Genomic DNA, 20,397 nt, shown 5'->3' with positions numbered 1-20,397 from the left:
GTGAGAGGCAGCGACAACCTCTCTGCAGCGCGAGCGCAGACCGATGTGAGTAGCGCGAGCAAAGCTCTATCTGAGGCACTGGACCTCAAGCACAGCATGCAAGTACCGTAACTGACGTCAGAGGAGAGGGGGGGCACAACAAGATATCTGCTCCGTTTATACACTAATTGTCGCTGCCCCAACACCCCCAACCCCCCTCTCGCTCTCTCTCTCTAACACACACACACATTAAACAAATAAAACATCGTTTTGGTTGCTGGCCATGGTAGGCTACTGAAGCAAACTCATGTTCAGTTAAATAGTACTCTAACGTTTTTGATTGACTAGACTTATATAATAATGTAACCCAAGTGATCTACCTCCCCTTTCTATCGATCATTGTAGTTCATTTATTGATATTTGTGGGCGGTTACTGTACTAAAATACGTGCAATATTTTACCATGGATATCTGGTTCTTCGTTTCCGAGTCAAGTATATCCAAAAATCAAACACAAATCAAAATGTTATATGAATATTTCAATTAGTGTATAATCTACATGTCTATAATCTTATTTTCATTCTGTAGGACAACAAAGCATTTGTATGACATGAATGGCATTATCAACAGTGGAATGTATCCGTGGCTACGATCAGTGGGAGGGCTCAGAGTTGTTAGACTGCTGCCCCTTAGTGGTACAAAAATATACTTATTTTAAAGAAATCAGTAAGCTGAATAACCACTGACATTTACTTAAGTAACTCAATGACTCAATTACAGGCACAGGGAGAAAGGATGTTCAAGTAATAAATATTTAGGCTTTTAGCATATGCTCACACACACTCACAGACAAACACACACACACACACACACACACACACACACAAATACCTATCTCTAAGATATATATAGTTAAAATGTATGTATTAAATACAATAATGAAATTCATTTTAAATATAATTTGTAATACATAAAAAGCTACACCGTCCAACAACTGTATAGGTAAGGTAATATATATAATATTGTCCCAATTTTTAACAGGCTTATAGATTTACACACTGTGGGAAGAAGGAATAGATTGATGTCCAAAAATAGATTTAAAGTGAGGGATTTACACACAATGAAAACCATTGATTTATTTTTTCACCATGTCCCTTCCAGGGCTCTCTAATAAACTGTTGGCTGTAGGTGCCCAAAGCATTCCCCACGCAGTCTCTACCCAGGCGTGTAGGTGACCAGAGAGTTCCCCCAGGGAGTCCTCTACCCAGGCGTGTATGTGCCCAAAGTGTTCCCCTCTCCCTCTCTCACTTACTCACACTCTCTCTCTCACTTACTCACTCTCTCTCTCACTTACTCACTCTCTCTCACTCTATCTCTCTCACTTACTCACTCTCTCTCTCACTTACTCACTCTCTCTCTCACTTACTAACTCTCTCTCACTCTATCTCTCTCACTTACTCACTCTCTCAAGTATGTGCCCAAAGCGATCTCCACGCAGTCCTGTACCCAAACGTGTAGGTGCCCAAAGCGTTCCCAACTGGTCCTCTACGCAGGCTTGAGGTGCCCAAAGCATTCCCCACTGGTCCTCTACCCAGGCGTGTAGGTGCCCAAAGCCTTCCCCACGCAGTCTCTACCCAGGCGTGTATGTGCCCAGAGCGTTCCCCACGCAGTCTCTACCCAGGCATGTATGTGCCCAGAGCGTTCCCCACGCAGTCTCTACCCAGGTGTGTATGTGCCCAAAGTGTTCCCCTCTCCCTCTCTCACTTACTCACTCTCTCTAAGTATGTGCCCAAAGCGTTCCCCACTGGTCCTCTACCCAGGCGTGTAGGTGCCCAAAGCATTCCCCACTGGTCCTCTACCCAGGCGTGTAGGTGCCCAAAGCATTCCCCCCAAAGTCACAGCAGGCGTGTAGGTGCCCAAAGCATTCCCCACTGGTCCTCTACCCAGGCGTGTAGGTGCCCAAAGCATTCCCCCCAAAGTCACAGCAGGCGTGTAGGTGCCCAGAGCGTTCCCCACGGAGTCCTCTACCCAGAGTCACAGCAGGCAGTGGAGGCTCCTGAGTCACAGCAGGCAGTGGAGGCTCCTGAGTCACAGCAGGCAGTGGAGGCTACTGAGTCACAGCAGGCAGTGGAGGCTACTGAGCTTCAGCTTCAGGTCGGGGTCCTGCAGGCTGTTACCGGTCAGCTCCAGCAGCTCCAGCGGGCCTGGGGACCGACCCAGAGCCGAGCCCAGGGCAGCTCCACCAACATCGGACACGCCGCAGTACGACAGCCTGGGCAGCACAGAGAGACAGAGTGAGAGAGAGAGAGAGGGAGAGTTAGCGAGAGAGGGAGAGTGAGAGAGAGAGAGAGAGAGATAAAGTGAGCAAGAGAGAGAGAGAGAGAGAGAGAAAGTGAGAGAGGGAGAGTAAGTGAGAGAGATAAAGTGAGCAAGAGAGAGAGAGAGAGAGAGAGAGAGAAAGTGAGAGAGAGATAAAGTGAGCCAGAGAGAGAGAGAGAGAGAGAGAGAGAGAGAGAAAAGAACAGAGAGAGAGAGTTGGCCATAGGATAGGAGACCATGTGGTCTTAGTATATTTTATACTAAGCATACATATTCTATAGGCATACCTATTGTTGTATTATTTTGCACTCACTGTATTTCTGATGGATATGTCCTTAACAATATGAAAAATAATTTAAACTTGGTCACAGCCAAGCCTAATCACCTGGGCCACACAGCCCAGTCGGCCTCTAATTCAACTCACTGTAGCTTTTTGAGTTTACAGCTGGGGTCACTTAAGGACCCGGAGAGCGTTGTGATCCCTGTGTCTTGGAGGTTGTTACCACTTAGGTCCAGCTCCATCAGGCTGGGGAGCACGGAGCTCAGGGAATCACAGCTGGATGCGGTCAGACCACAGTATCTGAGCCTAGTAACACAAGCACACAATCACACACACACACAAACAGCACACACGTACAGACAAACACACGGAGGTCAGGGACAGGGCAGTCAAGTGACAGTATTTGAGCCAGTTAACACAAGTAGCAAGTCCTTTTTAATCTCAATGGAGCTGGAGGGTTAGCATTAGCATTGAATTCCATCAGTGTTGCAGTCAGATTAACATCATGCATTGCCTGTCTTTATTTGATGCAGTGGATCAGTGTCGAGCTAGCCTCTCATCTTTGGCACTGAATCTACATGGCTGACATGAACACTCACTGTAGTCTCTGCAGAGTGCTGTCAGGTGTGTGCATTCCCTGCGAGAGCAGCTTCACCCCTGCGTCCTGCAGCTCATTCTCACTCAGGTTCAACTCTCTCAGTCTGGACGAGCTGGACCTGAGGGCTGCAGCCAATGCAGCACAGCTGCTGTGGGTCAGACCACACTCCCTCAGTCTGGACAGGGCAGCGAGCAGGAGAGTGGAGAGGGAGAGAGAGAGGGGGGTGGGAGAGAGAGAAGGAGAGAGAGGGGAGGAGATAGAGAGAGGAGAGAGAGAGAGAAGTGGGAGAGAGAGGGAAGGAGAGAGAGAGCGAGAGAGAGAGATGGGAAGGGGCAGGGATTGAGAGAGAGAGGTGGGAGAGAGAGGAAAGGAGAGAGAGAGAGGGGGGGAGAGAGGTGGGAGAGAGGGGAGGAGAGGGAGAGAGAGATGGGAAGGGGCAGGGATTGAGAGAGAGAGGTGGGAGAGAGAGAGGGAGAGAGGAGGGAAGGAGAGAGAGAGAGAGAGGTGGGAAGGAGAGAGAGAGAGAGAGGGAGATATGGAGCAAGAGGAGGGATGGGGGTGTTAACAGGAGAAAATCAGAAGGGCTCAAACTCACAGCTGCAAAGTCTGGAAGAGTAAGTAAGTAAGTAAGTAAGACTTTAATTATAGAGCACATTTCGTACAAGAGATGCAATTCAAAGTGCTTTACATAAAATCAATAAAAGCAAGCAGCAGGAGCAATAAAATAATGGTCAACATCGTATCAGAACCTGATGTTCCGATAGGCTTAAAATATTAAAATCATAATAAAAGTAATAAAACCCTTCTGCCTGGTACTTAGCTCAGTCGAAACCAAAGTGCTGCTTCATAGATTTCGCCCTACACTGTTAAATATTTTCCCTAGCTATGTTTCCCCGCCCAAAGGCCACCCTTCCTTCTATACCCTTCCTTCAGAGGCCTCCTCGTCTTCTTCCACCGAACGCACTTCAGGGCTTCGGGAGAGACACTAGCTCTCTTGTACAGGCTTAAGGAAGGTGACTGCACCTAGGGGACTAGAACATTTGTTATGGAAATATCTCTAGGGTTAGAATAATATGTGATATATTGAATCCACAATATGGTTTCCGACAAAGCCATGTTACCCTCAAAACAGTTTTGCAGAGAAATGGTGAAAGTAATAAAACAGTTTCAAAGAGAACTAGTAAAAATAGTGCAAGTTACAGAGAAATAAAAAGTGCCGGATGAAATTAATAAAATGCTTTGGTAAAAAGGTTTTAAGCTGCCTTTTAAAGGTGTCCAGTGTGTTTGCTTCCCTAATATTAACTGGTAATGTGTTCCATAATTTTGGGTCGTAGTTGACAAAGGCTGCATCACCAATCTTCTTATGACTGCTTCTGGTGACCTGTAACAGACCTGTATCTGATGATCGCAGTGTTCTAGCTGGTGCGTAGTTAGTAAGAGAGTTAGCAATGTAGCTAGGTCAATTTATAGCTTTGTATGTGAGGAGGAGGACCTTAAAGTCAATTCTAAAGGTAACAGGAACCCAGTGTAAAGTAGCTAGGACAGCACCATGTGTCAAAGCTAACCCACACTTGCTTCCGGAACCCTAAGCTCAAAGGAGGATTGAAAGACTGTGGCTAAAAGTGCAGGGAAGGGTGGGTGTCAGGGGTCAGGGGTGGGTGTCAGGGGTCAGGGGTCAGGGGTGGGCACTAGAGAGGGGTCAGGGGTCAGAGGTCAGAGGTCAGAGGTCACTGGTGGGCACTAGAGAGGGGTCAGGGGTGGGGTCTTGTGAAAGGTTGCTAGCTGTGGCCGTGATGGCATTCATTTCCAACACCTCTAGACTCCAAACTCTCATTTCACTGCCCAATCAAGAATAAGATTGCAGCACCAGAGCAGCACTGGAGAATTCACTTAAGCTCCTCCACTCTGATAAAACCCTAGTAGAGCTGGTTAAAACTCACTTAAGCTCCACTCTGATAAAACACTAGTAAAGCCCTGAAGGAAGGACAGTCGAGGATGGGAAAATGCAGAAGAAAAATTCACTGCGACGGCATGCGTGTGTGTATGTGTATGTCTTGTGTTGCCACCCTAAATGCATGTGTATGTTGCTGTGTATCGTTTGTGCCAAATAAACTGACTTTGACTTAAAGCTGGTTAAAATTCACTTAAGCTTCTCCACTCTGATAAAAACACTAGTAAGCTTCTTTAGTCTTATAACGCATTACTGAAGTTGGTTAAAACTCATTCCAGCCAACAGTGCTGTCTGAGCAAGAGATACAGTGTTTAAAACTCACCCGAGTTTCTCCAGTCTACAGTGTGGGCTGTTCAGACCGCTACAGAGGCGACCCAGGCCCAGGTCCAGCAGGTTGTTATTGCAGAGGCTGAGCTCCCTCAGGCAAGAGGACTCGGAGCCCAGCGCCGACCCCAAGGCCTCGCATCCCTCCGCTGAGATGCTGCAGTCATCTAGCCTGGGGGGATAAACAAGGACAAGGACATTCAAGGACATTCAAGGACATTCAAGAGCATTCAAGAGCATTCAAGGGTATTCAAGGACATTCAAGAGCATTCAAGGGCATTCAAGGACATTCAAGGACATTCAAGGGCATTCAAGGATATTCAAGGACATTCAAGGTTATTCAAGAGCATTCAATGACATTCAAGGACATTCAAATGTATTATGTCTGTTGAATAGCACCACTAACAAATCATAACACATGCACACAAATATAAAATAATAATAATTACACTTTATTTTTATAGCACCTTTCAAACAAAACAATGTAGCTCAAAGTGCTTAGAGATAATGTTAGACAAAGATGTGTGTGGTGTGTGGAAGTGTGTGGTGTGTGGGACTATTGGCACTGACCAACCCATGAAGGTGTGTTGTGTGTGCGACTATTGGCACTGACCAACCCGTGAAGGTGTGTGGTGTGTGGGAGCATTGGTGCTGACCAACCCATGGAGGTGTGTGGTGTGGGGACTACTGGCACTGACAAACCCATGTTTGCACTTAGGATCTTTCTCATGGCATTTCATTAGCAACATGATTTTTCCAAGACTTTGCTTTTTGCTTTGTTTGTTGCCAGTTGCCCGTCAATGAAATTGGAGTCCATTGTGTTAACTAGAACAAACCTTCTAGACAACTGACAGTCTTCCGGCAATTCTAAACTTTGTGATGAATCTTATGAAAACTCACTTAAGTTTCTCGAGCTGGAAGTTTGATCTTATTTAGACTCACTTTAGATTCTCCAGCTGGGATTTTGATCTTATGAGACTCACTTTAGATTCTCCAGCTGGGATTTTGATCTTATGAGACTCACTTTAGTTTCTCCAGCTGGGAGTCTGGGCTCTGCAGGCTTGAACAGAGGTGTCTAAGCCCGATGTCCTGCACACTGTTCCGGGAGAGGTTCAGCGCCTTCAGGCTTGACTTCCCACTCAGTGTTTCAGCCAACTGCTCACAGCTTTTGTCAGTAAGACTGCAGTACCATAACCTAGGGTTAAAAAAACACAGATTCCCATTGTTAGCTACATTTTACATTATTTATTGACATTATTAGTAACATGTTTTCCTTATTATTTACTTATTTTACTTGAGCACACTAAAGCTCTAAATAACTGAATATATGTTAATCTCCTGATGCTGTCTAGACTATTCACGATATTATTTACTTATTGACAGTGTAATTCAAATGTAACGGACAATGTAACATTAACACCACGTCCGGATGCTGTATCTACCATCACTGTGACTCACTTCAGTGTGTGTAAGTTGCAGAGAGGGTGTTGAAGTGCAGGGATGAGCTGAGAGAACCCAGAGTCTTGCAGGTCGTTGTCGCTCAGGTCAAGCTCCTCCAAACAGGATTCGGACTTCAGAATCGACGCCAGACGGTGGCAGCCTTGTGACGTGATGTTACAACCATGTAGCCTGGAAGGGAGCTCATGGAGGTTACAAAAGTCATACATCTAAACCTGATCTCTCATTTTTAGGTTTATTTAGTCTTATTGTCTAAGGGAATAAAATAAAGTAATACGAAGAACTCTTTTTAAATGTTCCTTTCTTATGGAAAGGGTTTTGTTGCAGACTGAAATGATAATGTAGCTTTCAATCCTGGCCAAATAATTGCATAATTACGGAAATGAATACAAATACAAAAATGTATATAAATATTATAAGCACATATTAAGACGTAATTACGGGAAACTATTATAAATATTATAAGCACTCATTAATACATAATCCGAGAAACTACTATAAGCATTTGTTTTGCTGGCTTGTACATACAGAGCTGATCTGGATGCCTTGATGACTGGAAGCAGCCTTAGAACGCATTCCTCTGTGTCGGTGTATTTCGTCATGTCGAATTCCTCCAGTTCCTCCCCCGAGTTCAGTAGCAGGAAGGCCACTGCGGAGCACTGTGCAGGAGTTAAGCTGTGTCTGGATTCAGTTGCAGGGCTCAGCCTGGCCCGGACCACCTCCTCCAGACTACACAGGTTGTGCAGCTCACTCAAGCAGTGAAACAGATTCATGCACTTATCCGGGAATGCATTCTCACAAATCTTCTTCTGGATGTACTCGACCGTCTTCCTGCTGACGTTGGAGGCGCTGCCCTCACGCTCCAGCAGACCTTGCAGGAGCGTCTGGTTGGACTCTAGGGAGAACCCGACGAGGAAGCGCAGGAAGAAGTCCAGCCGCCCATCCTCACTCTGCAGCGACAGATCTACTGCGCTCTTAAGAAGCTCATACACACTCGAAGCTCTGAACAGAGAGGCGAGTTGGGAGGAGGTTGTTGGGTGGCAACATGTACCCTCCTCTCTGTTGGCGAAGCTAAGGAACACATAGAGGGCTGCAAGATGCTCCTGAATGCTAATATGGCCAAAGTGGAAGACGGTCTCCTTTCTCAGGCCAAGTTCTTGTCTCAAACTCTCTGCACAGACTCCTGGGTACAGAGACACTTCCGAGGAGCTTAGATCACTAGCTTTTAGGTCATCTTCATAGAAGATGAGGTTCCCCTTTTCTAGCTGTTGAAAGGCCAGTTTGCTTAACTTGAATATAATGTTCCCAACGTTGTGTTTAGGCGTTGGACTCTTTTCTTTGAGAATGTTGGTCTGAATGAACAGGAAGTAGGTGTATATTTGAGTCAGAGTCCGTGGGAGTTCTCCACTCTCTGGGTTTTCTCCACCCTCTGGGTTACTTAGGAGTCTTTCTAGAACACTCACCAGTATCCAACAGTATACTGGTATTTGGCACATGCTGTAGAGGCTCTGGGACGACCTTAAGAATTTGAGAATTTTGCTGGCCAGACTTTCGTTGCGGATTTTCATCTGGATGTAATCTTTCTTGCTTGAGTCATTGAACCCACGTACTTCTGTCTCCTGGTCAATGCAAGAAGGGGGAATACGACTGGCTGTCTCTGGCCGACTGGTGATCCAGAGGAGAGCAGAGGGTAGCAGATTCCCCTTGATGAGGTTTGTCAGCAGCACGTCCACTGGGGCTGGGGCTGACACATCTGAACAGATCGGATTGTTCTGGAAGTCCAGAGGATATTGACACTCATCCAGACCGTCAAAGATGATCAAGATTTTTTCAGAAAAAAACTTGCTCTCGTCAAAAGACTCTCGGTCCATGGTATCCTTGTAGAAATGCGCAAGCAGGTCAAGTAGGCTGCACTGTTTCACCCTTATCAAGTTCAACTGCCGGAAAGGCAGAGGAAAGATGGAGTGAATGTCCTGATTGGCTGTTCCGTCTGCCCAGTCCTGAATGAACCTCTGCACAGAGACCGTTTTCCCAACTCCAGAAACGCCAACCGTGAGCACAGATCTTATGGGATTATCTTGACCGCTTTGTGGTTCTAGAATGTCATTATATCCAACAAGCACTTCCTCTGGCACTTGTGTCCTGGACATTGTCTTCACCTCACTGAGTTCCTTCTGGTTGGAAATGTACATGTCTGTGTCGATGTAAGGGGTAAGAGTGAAGCTTGATGGCTCTCTTTGCCCCTCCCAGAGATACCTATACTTCTGCTTCATGGGTGATTTGTGATCCACTTGGACAGTCTCTTCTTGCGGACCTCTATCCCTGGAAGTAATAACATTGTGAATAAATTACTTTTCTCTGTGGAAAATTCATTCATTCTCTCATATTCATGAGCATAATGTTCCATTTGTGACAGTCCAATGTACTGTACATTATAACACATGTGTAAATAAAACCGTCTAAAGATTGACATATGTCATCAGGGGGATTCCCTAACTTATTAGGGAGAGGACATTCAGGGGGTTCAGTAACAGTAACATTCAGTGGGTAACTGCTCTACCTTGTCATGATCAACTACTGGAAGTTAAATATGCATATAAAGCATGTACAGTACCAGTCCAAAGTTTGGACACACCTTCAATCTTTTGGAGATGTTATTTCTTCACTTTTATGATTTTCTACATTGTAGATTAATACTGAAGACATTTAAACTATAAAAGAACACATGTGGAATGATGTTCTAAACAAAAATGTGCTATCTACCATGTACAAAATAATCAAAGTAAAGAAAATACTTCTCAAAAAAATGAGAAGGTGTTTCCAAACTTTTGACTGGTACTGTATGTTCAGCATCCAGAAAGGTTCTGCAATGCAGAAAAGTCTACTGCTGAACACATGAGCATTAGAGGAATGGCTTGAGAAGGAATACAAAAATAATAATTAATATCTTCGCTCTTTTGTGTGACAGGAGGTGCCCAGAGGTACCAATGTCTTGATGAGTAGTTTTACAGTGTGCCTCATCTCTTCTAGCCAGGAATCCAATGGTGATATTGAAGTGCTGGTAGTTGTTGGCTTGAAGTAAATAGTCTTACCTTTGTTCACGATGACAGCCAGCAGGGGGCACTATGTACAGAGACCTGTCAATCACAACATATTACCTCAGTGCCACTAATATACCACCAGGGGGCACTATGACCACAGACCCTGTAAATCACAACAGATTATCTCAGTGCCACTGATATACCACCAGGGGGCACTATGACCACAGACCTGTCAATAACAACAGATTACCTCAGTGCCACTGACAATACCAACTTGGACTTTGGCAACAGAGGTAAAGATACGAGAGCAAACAGTCTGATGATCTTTTAGTGACTCTCAGGCCATAGACTTACCTGTCTTCAGTATTGCCGTGTATATTAGTGACTCTCAGGCCATAGACTTACCTGTCTTCAGTATTGCCGTGTATATTAGTGACTCTCAGGCCATAGACTTACCTGTCTTCAGTATTGCCGTGTATATTAGTGACTCTCAGGCCATAGACTTACCTGTCTTCAGTATTGCCGTGTCCCTCCTTGAATTCGGGCGGTTCTCCCTTGGATCTGTTGCTCATCTCTGACACACAGGGAGACTCCGCCCTTCCTGAACCTTCTGGAGCCATTCTGGTTCTGATGAGACAAATACACCAGTGCAGATGTGTCAGAGTGGAGCAGCTATTTTAGCAAATCTCTGTAACATCACTTAAAAGTCAAATGATTCAATATTGTTTCATCTTACAGTAATTGCATTACTTCTAAGTTGAACAGTGGGGTATTTGTTCTTATGTTAAATGTAAAACTAACAGTTTAGATGTACTGTATTAAAAAAACAGGTCCTACAGTAGGAGCCCAATGCAACCAAGGTCAGTACATCTTCGATTACTGAGATTAAAATCTTTGATTTTTTTCAAAACTTTGTGTGTCAACCTTTATTTTTTAATAAAATGATATGACCACAGACCTGTAAATAACAACAGATTACCTCAGTGCCACTGAAATACCAACTTGGACTTTGGCAACAGAGGTAAATATACGAGAGCAAACAGTCAGATGATTTATTAGTGACTCTCAGGCCATAGACTTACCTGTCTTCAGTATTGCCGTGTATATTAGTGACTCTCAGGCCATAGACGTACCTGTCTTCAGTATTGCCGTGTATATTAGTGACTCTCAGGCCATAGACTTACCTGTCTTCAGTATTGCCGTGTATATTAGTGACTCTCAGGCCATAGACTTACCTGTCTTCAGTATTGCCGTGTATATTAGTGACTCTCAGGCCATAGACTTACCTGTCTTCAGTATTGCCGTGTATATTAGTGACTCTCAGGCCATAGACTTACCTGTCTTCAGTATTGCCGTGTATATTAGTGACTCTCAGGCCATAGACGTACCTGTCTTCAGTATTGCCGTGTATATTAGTGACTCTCAGGCCATAGACTTACCTGTCTTCAGTATTGCCGTGTCCCTCCTTGAATTCGGGCGGTTCTCCCTTGGATCTGTTGCTCACCGTAGAACTACAGGGAGACTCCGCCCTTCTTAAACCTTCTGGAGCCATTCTGGTTCTGATGAGACAAATACACCAGTGCAGATGTGTCAGAGTAGAGCAGCTATCCCATTGGCTGCCAGACTGACTAAACTCTGACATCACCATCTTCTTGTACAAGATGTGACTATTTCACAGGCAGAGGCGTAGCTATCCTATTCCATTGTTAAAGCTTTCTGATGTCGACCAATACATGGACAACACACAAAAACCCTGAAAGCTGTAGTACAGGCGCTTCCCCATTTAACATTTATTTATTATTTATTATTATTCATTTATGTTGCCATGGTGATGAAATAGCAATTCACAGCTTTTCTAATGCATGTTACAGCACTCAGTTGGAATTTAAGAGTGAACTTAGTAAGTGAATAAGTAAGTATTTGTTTCAGATTGGTTTGAGTGGAGCAATTGTCCTAAAATAGTTAAGTTAAGTTTAAGTTAAGTTAACTCAAATATGAAAAAGGAGCCTAAATCTCCCTTCATATCTCAAGTTTCACAAATTACGCTTTTGAGAAGTTAGTGCTGAGTTAAAACCTAATTGATCTCCAACTCAAATTCCCTCTAGCTGTAACTCAAATCATAACACAAGCTAAATGTTAAACACAGTGATGAACTGAAGGCATTGCTTCTTTTCAGGGGGAGACAGGTGATAGCTCCGTAGAAACAGAACTCTCCAGAGTCACATAAAGTTTACCTGTCTTCAGTATTGCATTGTCCCTCCTTCAAATCAGGCGGTTCTTCCTTGGATCTGTAGCTCATCTCAGAAACACAGGGAGACTCAGTCCTTCCTGAACCTTCCAGACCCATTCTGGTTCTGATGAGACAAATACACCAGCGCAGATGTGTCAGAGTAGAGCAGCTATCCCATTGGCCAGACTGACTAAACTCTGACATCACCATCTTGTTGTACAAGCTGTGACTATTTCACAGGCAGAGGCGTAGCTATCTAAGTCCATTGTTAAAGCTTTCTGATGTCGACCAATACATGGACAACACACAAAAACCCTGAAAGCTGTAGTACAGGCGCTTCCCCATTTAACATTTATTTATTATTTATTATTATTCATTTATGTTGCCATGGTGATGAAATAGCAATTCACAGCTTTTCTAATGCATGTTACAGCACTCAGTTGGAATTTAAGAGTGAACTTAGTAAGTGAATAAGTAAGTATTTGTTTCAGATTGGTTTGAGTGGAGCAATTGTCCTAAAATAGTTAAGTTAAGTTTAAGTTAAGTTAACTCAAATATGAAAAAGGAGCCTAAATCTCCCTTCATATCTCAAGTTTCACAAATTACGCTTTTGAGAAGTTAGTGCTGAGTTAAAACCTAATTGATCTCCAACTCAAATTCCCTCTAGCTGTAACTCAAATCATAACACAAGCTAAATGTTAAACACAGTGATGAACTGAAGGCATTGCTTCTTTTCAGGGGGAGACAGGTGATAGCTCCGTAGAAACAGAACTCTCCAGAGTCACATAAAGTTTACCTGTCTTCAGTATTGCATTGTCCCTCCTTCAAATCAGGCGGTTCTTCCTTGGATCTGTAGCTCATCTCAGAAACACAGGGAGACTCAGTCCTTCCTGAACCTTCCAGACCCATTCTGGTTCTGATGAGACAAATACACCAGCGCAGATGTGTCAGAGTAGAGCAGCTATCCCATTGGCCAGACTGACTAAACTCTGACATCACCATCTTGTTGTACAAGCTGTGACTATTTCACAGGCAGAGGCGTAGCTATCTAAGTCCATTGTTAAAGCTTTCTGATGTCGACCAATACATGGACAATACACAAAAACCCTGAAAGCTGTAGTACAGGCGCTTCCCCATTTAACATTTATTTATTATTTATTATTATTCATTTATGTTGCCATGGTGATGAAATAGCAATTCACAGCTTTTCTAATGCATGTTACAGCACTCAGTTGGAATTTAAGAGTGAACTTAGTAAGTGAATAAGTAAGTATTTGTTTCAGATTGGTTTGAGTGGAGCAATTGTCCTAAAATAGTTAAGTTAAGTTTAAGTTAAGTTAACTCAAATATGAAAAAGGAGCCTAAATCTTCCTTCATATCTCAAGTTTCACAAATTACGCTTTTGAGAAGTTAGTGCTGAGTTAAAACCTAATTGATCTCCAACTCAAATTCCCTCTAGCTGTAACTCAAATCATAACACAAGCTAAATGTTAAACACAGTGATGAACTGAAGGCATTGCTTCTTTTCAGGGGGAGACAGGTGATAGCTCCGTAGAAACAGAACTCTCCAGAGTCACATAAAGTTTACCTGTCTTCAGTATTGCATTGTCCCTCCTTCAAATCAGGCGGTTCTTCCTTGGATCTGTAGCTCATCTCAGAAACACAGGGAGACTCAGTCCTTCCTGAACCTTCCAGACCCATTCTGGTTCTGATGAGACAAATACACCAGTGCAGATGTGTCAGAGTAGAGCAGCTATCCTATTGGCCAGACTGACTAAACTCTGACATCACCATCTTGTTGTACAAGATGTGACTAGTTTACAGGCAGAGGCGTAGCTATCCTATTCCATTGTTAAAGCTTTCTGATGTCGATAAAAACAGGGAGAACACACCCACACACACACACACACACACACACACACAAACACAATCTCACACACACACGGCCTGTGTGTGTGTGTGTGTGTGTGTGTGTGTGTGTGTGCATTAGTGGGTACACCCCTGTGCAATATCCCTTAAATGTCAAATACAATATGCAACATGAGTGACACACCCCTGTGCAATATCACATATATTAAATGTAAAACGTCAAACCTTGTATCACCTTACAGTGAGTGCATTATTTCTAATTTGAACAGTGGGGTATTTGCTCTTCTGTAAAATTAGAATTAGATAAGTTAAACAAACAGTTAAGATTTACTGTAATAAAAATACAGGTCCTACAGTAGGAACCCAATGCAACCAAGGTCAGTAGATCTTCGATTACTGAGATTAAAATCTTTGATTTTTTTCAAAACTTTATGTGTCAACCTTTATTTTTTAATAAAATGCTATGACCACAGACCTGTAAATTACAACAGATTACCTCAGTGGCAACAGAGATAACATACAAGAGCAAACAGTCTGATGATTTACTAGTGACTCTCAGGCCATAGACTTACCTGTCTTCAGTATTGCCGTGTATATTAGTGACTCTCAGGCCATAGACTTACCTGTCTTCAGTATTGCCGTGTATATTAGTGACTCTCAGGCCATAGACTTACCTGTCTTCAGTATTGCCGTGTATATTAGTGACTCTCAGGCCATAGACTTACCTGTCTTCAGTATTGCCGTGTATATTAGTGACTCTCAGGCCATAGACTTACCTGTCTTCAGTATTGCCGTGTCCCTCCTTGAATTCGGGCGGTTCTCCCTTGGATCTGTTGCTCACCGTAGAACTACAGGGAGACTCCGCCCTTCTTAAACCTTCTGGAGCCATTCTGGTTCTGATGAGACAAATACACCAGTGCAGATGTGTCAGAGTAGAGCAGCTATCCCATTGGCTGCCAGACTGACTAAACTCTGACATCACCATCTTCTTGTACAAGATGTGACTATTTCACAGGCAGAGGCGTAGCTATCCTATTCCATTGTAAAAGCTTTCTGATGTCGACCAATACATGGACAACACACAGAAACACAGAGCGCTGTAGTACAGGGTCTACCAACTTTAATTGGTTAATAAACCACATTTATTTTGCATTATGCTGCCATGCAGATGGAATAGCAATTCACAGCGTTTCTAATGCATGTTACAGCACTCATTTCATCAAGTGAATAAGTAGGTATTCGTTACGGATTGGTTTGAGTTTAGCATTGTCCTAAAATACTCAAATATAAAAAAGAGCCTAAATATCCATTCATATCTCAAGTATCATATATAAAGTTTATGAGAAGTTACTGCCGAGCTCAAACTCAAAATCACTGTAGCTTTAACTCAAAATCATTACGCAAGCTAAATGATAAACACTTGTGATCAACTGATGGCATTACTTCTTTTCAGGGGGAGACCCTTTGCTCAGCTGAGGTTCTGTCTCCATAGAAACGGAACTCTCCACAGTCACAGAAGGAGGGGGTGTCAGCTCCGATCTAGGTGGAATGTTAACACAGACGCAAAGAAGAAGTTTTTAAATCTTAAAACTGAATAAACTACATTATCTTCTTTCACACAACCTATTACATTTCTAGATAACTGTATTATGAGATTAAACTCTTTCAAACATCAAAGTGACAGTTAAGTGTGTGTAAGCACAGTAGGAGTTCAGTGGTGTGTGTGTGTGTGTGTGTGTGTGTGTGTGTGTACATTAGTGAGTAATTATCACTTTAATGTGAAATGTTTTAACATTGTATCACCCTACAGTAATTGCATTATTGCTTTGAACAGTGGGGTGTTAACTCTTATGCACAATGTTAAACTAACTAACAGATTAGTTACTGCATCCAAAATACAGGCCCTACAGTATGTAATAAATTACAGTGTATCCTGTGAGTGAACATGAGATTCATGATCAAGCAGCTGCTGTGAACACAACAAGTTGGCCAGCATAATATCCAAAATGGCAATCTTATCATGGTAACAAAGGACAGGTACCCAGACTGGATTTGCTCAGACACCTGGGGTCAGGAAGCAAACTGAGGTGTGAGTGACTGCAATTAATCATAGTATGGGAATGTGGTAAGCCATTGAGAACCATCTCAACCAGGGAAACCTGATTATCATACAGAACAGCAAAAGGTTACCAAAGCCAAAGCCTAACTAATTTACAATAAAAGCCTAAGAGGTGTATTAAACTGTATATATGGCTAGTGTGGGAGATGATTGTTGTTTAGATCTGAACTGCTGAATCCGGAGTATGTTCCACATGCTTTGTTACTGCACTTTATCGGAATAAAGACAGATTGCTGCATCAACCACAAAAGACACTTAGTTTTTCTTACAAAGATATTGCTGCATCAAACACAAAGAAACTTCCGTTTTGTTACAAGTAGGAACTCAATGCAACAAAGGCCACTAAATCCTTCATTTCTACAACAGGCTCAATCCTCAATCAAGCTGCACTTTGCTGGAGAGGTTGTATGGTTGGAGTTCTCTTTAAATTATCCCAAAGGTATTCAATTGGATTCAAGTCAGACGACATACTTTGGCCATGTAATAGTGTTCACACTTTTCTTCTTTGGAAACTGTTGTGTGATTTTGGCTGTGCCATTACGATCGTTATCATGTTGGACATTTCCTGTTTTTCCTGTTCCATAAAAGGAAATGGATCGTCCGTCTGCAGAGACTGCAGATCTCTCACCACTGAGGGCATCGAGGAGTCGGGGCATCGAGGAGTCAAGAGGGGGAGTCAAGAGAGCTCTCTTAGAATCGGAACAGGGGGGTTGCTGATGGTTTGTTGAAATTCAAGTGTTTCTATTTGTTGACAGGACATCACCTTAACTAAACCCAAACCCCTAAACATGAATTTTAGTCAACAGAGTTTCAACAATATAGTTTGTTTCTAATCTGAGTTTGCGTAGATCGTCTGTAAGGGACCATACAAATCAAGTGCGACATGTCAATTACGAAATACTGGATTCATTATTTTATTGAGCTGATACAATGTTGAATCCTTTTGATTGAAGTGAATTGAAGTGTACTCACTTCTGTTGCATACTAATAGTTCCTTAGCCACGAGTGCTATCATTATTACCAAATAAAAGGCCTACTCCAAATTAGCATTTTACCTTGTTTCTTCAGTGGGCAACCCTCCATCGTTCATCTCGAAGGGACCGGGTTCAACGTTGGCACTCATCCCGTACACAATATAGGCAAACTTCCTCTGGAATTCCCGGCTGCGCAACGCAACCGTGATAATCTAGGACTGTCCGGGGCAAACACAACACTATGTGCTCGCCGTCATTACCCAGTGTTTCACAACACAGTCTGTTTCTTCATCAGTGTAGTGTCCTGATAAATACTTTCATTGTTGTTCTAGAACAGAGAACTGCCCAAGGATGACGATCCTTAGCTCTTCTTTATGCGTCCTCCCAAAACATAGTGAGCACAAAGTTCAATGTTCCTGTCAGCTGTCTTGGGCACTCCGCCCCATTTCTTGGAACACAGTCAAACGAATTCATGAGTCAACAGATATCTATCAAACAGAAACTAAAACATACTCATACTTAGCTTCTAATCTCTATGTATTTCTACATAAATATAGAAGTTAGAATATTAAATGTACAAAGATAATTCATCACAAAATGAGTTCCATGTTAGAGGAACTATGTCTGTGACATTTGCATAGGCTACTGCATTACCACAAACACACACACACACACACACACACACACACACACACACACACACACACACACAGACCTATGGAGTATACTACACACAATTGTAGCAGCTAGAGCATCACTACACACACGCACACAAATACAGACAACAGCTGCTATACATCAGAATATATAATTTTAAACAAATAAAGTATGGCTAAAATAGTAAGAATAAAATCAACAAGTAGGCAATAGGTGTCATAATAACATTCCTACAGCGATGTGTGATCTCATACCTGCTCTGTCCTCTATGGTAGGGCAAAAGGCCAACGGGTTTGGGTGTGTACAGACCTGGCTCCAGTAACAAAGAGGTTAGTTCAGGTAAGTTAGCCACCTGTCACGCGACTGGATCACGCCCTTCAGCTCCCGTATGGAATACAGAGCTATGCTCATGCCCTTTGCCCCATAATAAAGAGGTTAGTTCATGTAAGATAGCCATATCAGGCCCTTCATCTTTCATGTGAAGAGGTCTACTCACTCGTATCCTGGAATACAGAGCTATGCTCATGCCCTTTGCCCCATAATAAAGAGGATAGTTCATGTAAGATAGCCATATCAGGCCCTTCATCTTTCATGTGAAGAGGTCTACTCACTCGTATCCTGCAATACAGAGCCATGCTCATGCATGCATCCCGATGTCTACAGGAACAAGACATGCTGAGGTGCCTGGTGTGTTTATTACCTTTAAAGTTTAATAACGTTACGCCTATACATGCAATACTCATGAACATGTCTGCAATGTTCAGCTTTATACTTATGCAAAGTAAATACAGAATATACCGGGCATATTTAGCAGTAAAACGCATTTATAAACATCTATGTCTGTGATAAAGTATTGCATGGAAACTACATGTTCTTGTTTGGGAGTGGCAAGCAGGTGTTCTTTACATCAGCACACCCTATAGGGCAGAAGTTCACACTTCTGACCCACTTCTGACCTGTTCTGACCCACTTCTGACCTGTTCTGACACAATTCTGTCCTCTACTGTCACACTTCTATGTCAGTGCTCTGCCAACGGTACCCATAACCATCAGCACCTAAGGTACCAGTTTCAGTTAAAGTATTTCATCCAGAGCAGGGGGTGATGGCCACAAGGTTTTATACTAAAGTAATGGCCACAGGGGTTATGTACCATCATCAGTCATCCTCTCACACCATACATTAAACAATAGTGTGTATGACTCATATTTTATTTACAGTAAATTGTACATATGATATACAGGTGCATCTCAATAATCAAAAAGTTGATTTATTTCAGTAATTCTATTCAAAAAGTGAAACTCATATATTTTAAAGATTGTTTACACACAGACTGATCTATTTCAAGTGTTTATTTCTTTTAATTTTGATTATTATAACTGACAGCTAATGAAAACCCAAAATTCAGTATCTCAGAAAAATAGAATATTGTGAAAAAGTTAAATATTGAAGACTCATGGTGTCACACTCTAATCATCTAATTAACTCAAAACACCGGCAAAGGCTTCCTGAGCCTTTAAAATGGTCTCTCAGTCTAGTTTAGTAGGCTACACAATCATGTGGAAGACTGCTGACTTGACAGTTGTCCAGAAGACAATCATTGACACCCTGCACAAGGAGGGTAAGACACAAAAGGTCATTGCTAAAGAAGCTGGCTGTTCACAGAGTGCTGTATACAAGCACATTAATGGGAAGTTGAATGGAAGGAAAAAATGTGGTAGAAAAAGGTGCACAAGCAACAGGCATAACCACATCTTTGAGATGATTGTGAAACAAAGCCCATTCAAGGGAGATTCACAAGGAGTGGACTGCAGCTGGAGTCAGTCTGTACTGATATACTGTACAGTCTATGCATTGGTGAAGTCAAGTAGGTAACAGAGTCAGTGAAACATATTTGGGTGCTTAATAAGTCAATTAAGCAAACCAATCAAATGAGACATCCTTAGGAAAAGGGTTGGGCAACAGAAATTAAAAGAGAGAGGAAACCAACCAAACTACTGTAGTGCCAAGGTGTACCCACACAGATCAACAATGCCGAGAGGAAAGGAGATATCCGAGGACATCAGGAAGAAGGTACTGACAGCCCTAGGTTTTGGGGAAGCTATAAGACCATCTCCAAAAGAATCCAGCTCCATCCATCCACTGTAAGACAAATAATTTACTTATAATCCTTTCAATTGAGGAATTGCCGGTTTCTTTATAGGTCAGGGACACGCCCCCCCAGGTGGTTGATCACTGGCACCTGGAAGAGAGAGAGTGAACACAGCCTGCACACACACACACACACACACAGCCTGCACACACACACACACAGCCTGCACGCACAATCAATCAATTTACACACAATCATGCCGACAACACAGGAAGAGCAGACGAACCCAAAGGGGCTCGTCTCACTGTCTCCTGTCAGTTTGAACAGGACATGCGCAAATTCAGCTTGCAATGATTGGAATCATGCAGAAAATGCATTTATAGCACAGATCAGTAGAAAATATTTCTTTTATCGTTATTTGTTTTTTACTTTCATGATTACAGGTGAGGCTCTGCCTCCCCTGCCAACACTTCTAAATCTTCTAAATCTAGCAATTGTGTTGTGATGAC

The 20,397-nt window shown here is 42.8% G+C and overlaps 1 protein-coding gene across 1 annotated transcript; it reads right to left on the bottom strand.

Annotated features, from left to right (window-relative positions):
* Positions 1-1,501: 1,501 nt before the first annotated feature.
* Positions 1,502-17,461, bottom strand: LOC308370538 (NLR family CARD domain-containing protein 3-like). Its single transcript, XM_080845200.1, has 11 exons — positions 17,223-17,461; positions 12,976-13,089; positions 12,184-12,303; positions 10,001-10,045; positions 7,437-9,230; positions 6,909-7,079; positions 6,475-6,645; positions 5,449-5,622; positions 3,177-3,350; positions 2,722-2,883; positions 1,502-2,250 (listed from the first exon to the last, which is right to left on the bottom strand). Exons 1-11 carry the CDS (start codon positions 17,288-17,290, stop codon positions 2,094-2,096), a joined length of 3,150 nt encoding a protein of 1,049 aa, XP_080701326.1. The 5' UTR covers positions 17,291-17,461; the 3' UTR covers positions 1,502-2,093.
* Between the last annotated feature and the right edge of the window lie 2,936 nt (positions 17,462-20,397).

The sequence above is a fragment of the Sprattus sprattus genome (genome assembly GCF_963457725.1).
Source record: "Sprattus sprattus genome assembly, chromosome: 9".
Lineage (NCBI taxonomy): Eukaryota > Metazoa > Chordata > Actinopteri > Clupeiformes > Clupeidae > Sprattus > Sprattus sprattus.
This window is presented reverse-complemented; position numbering and strand designations above follow the sequence as displayed.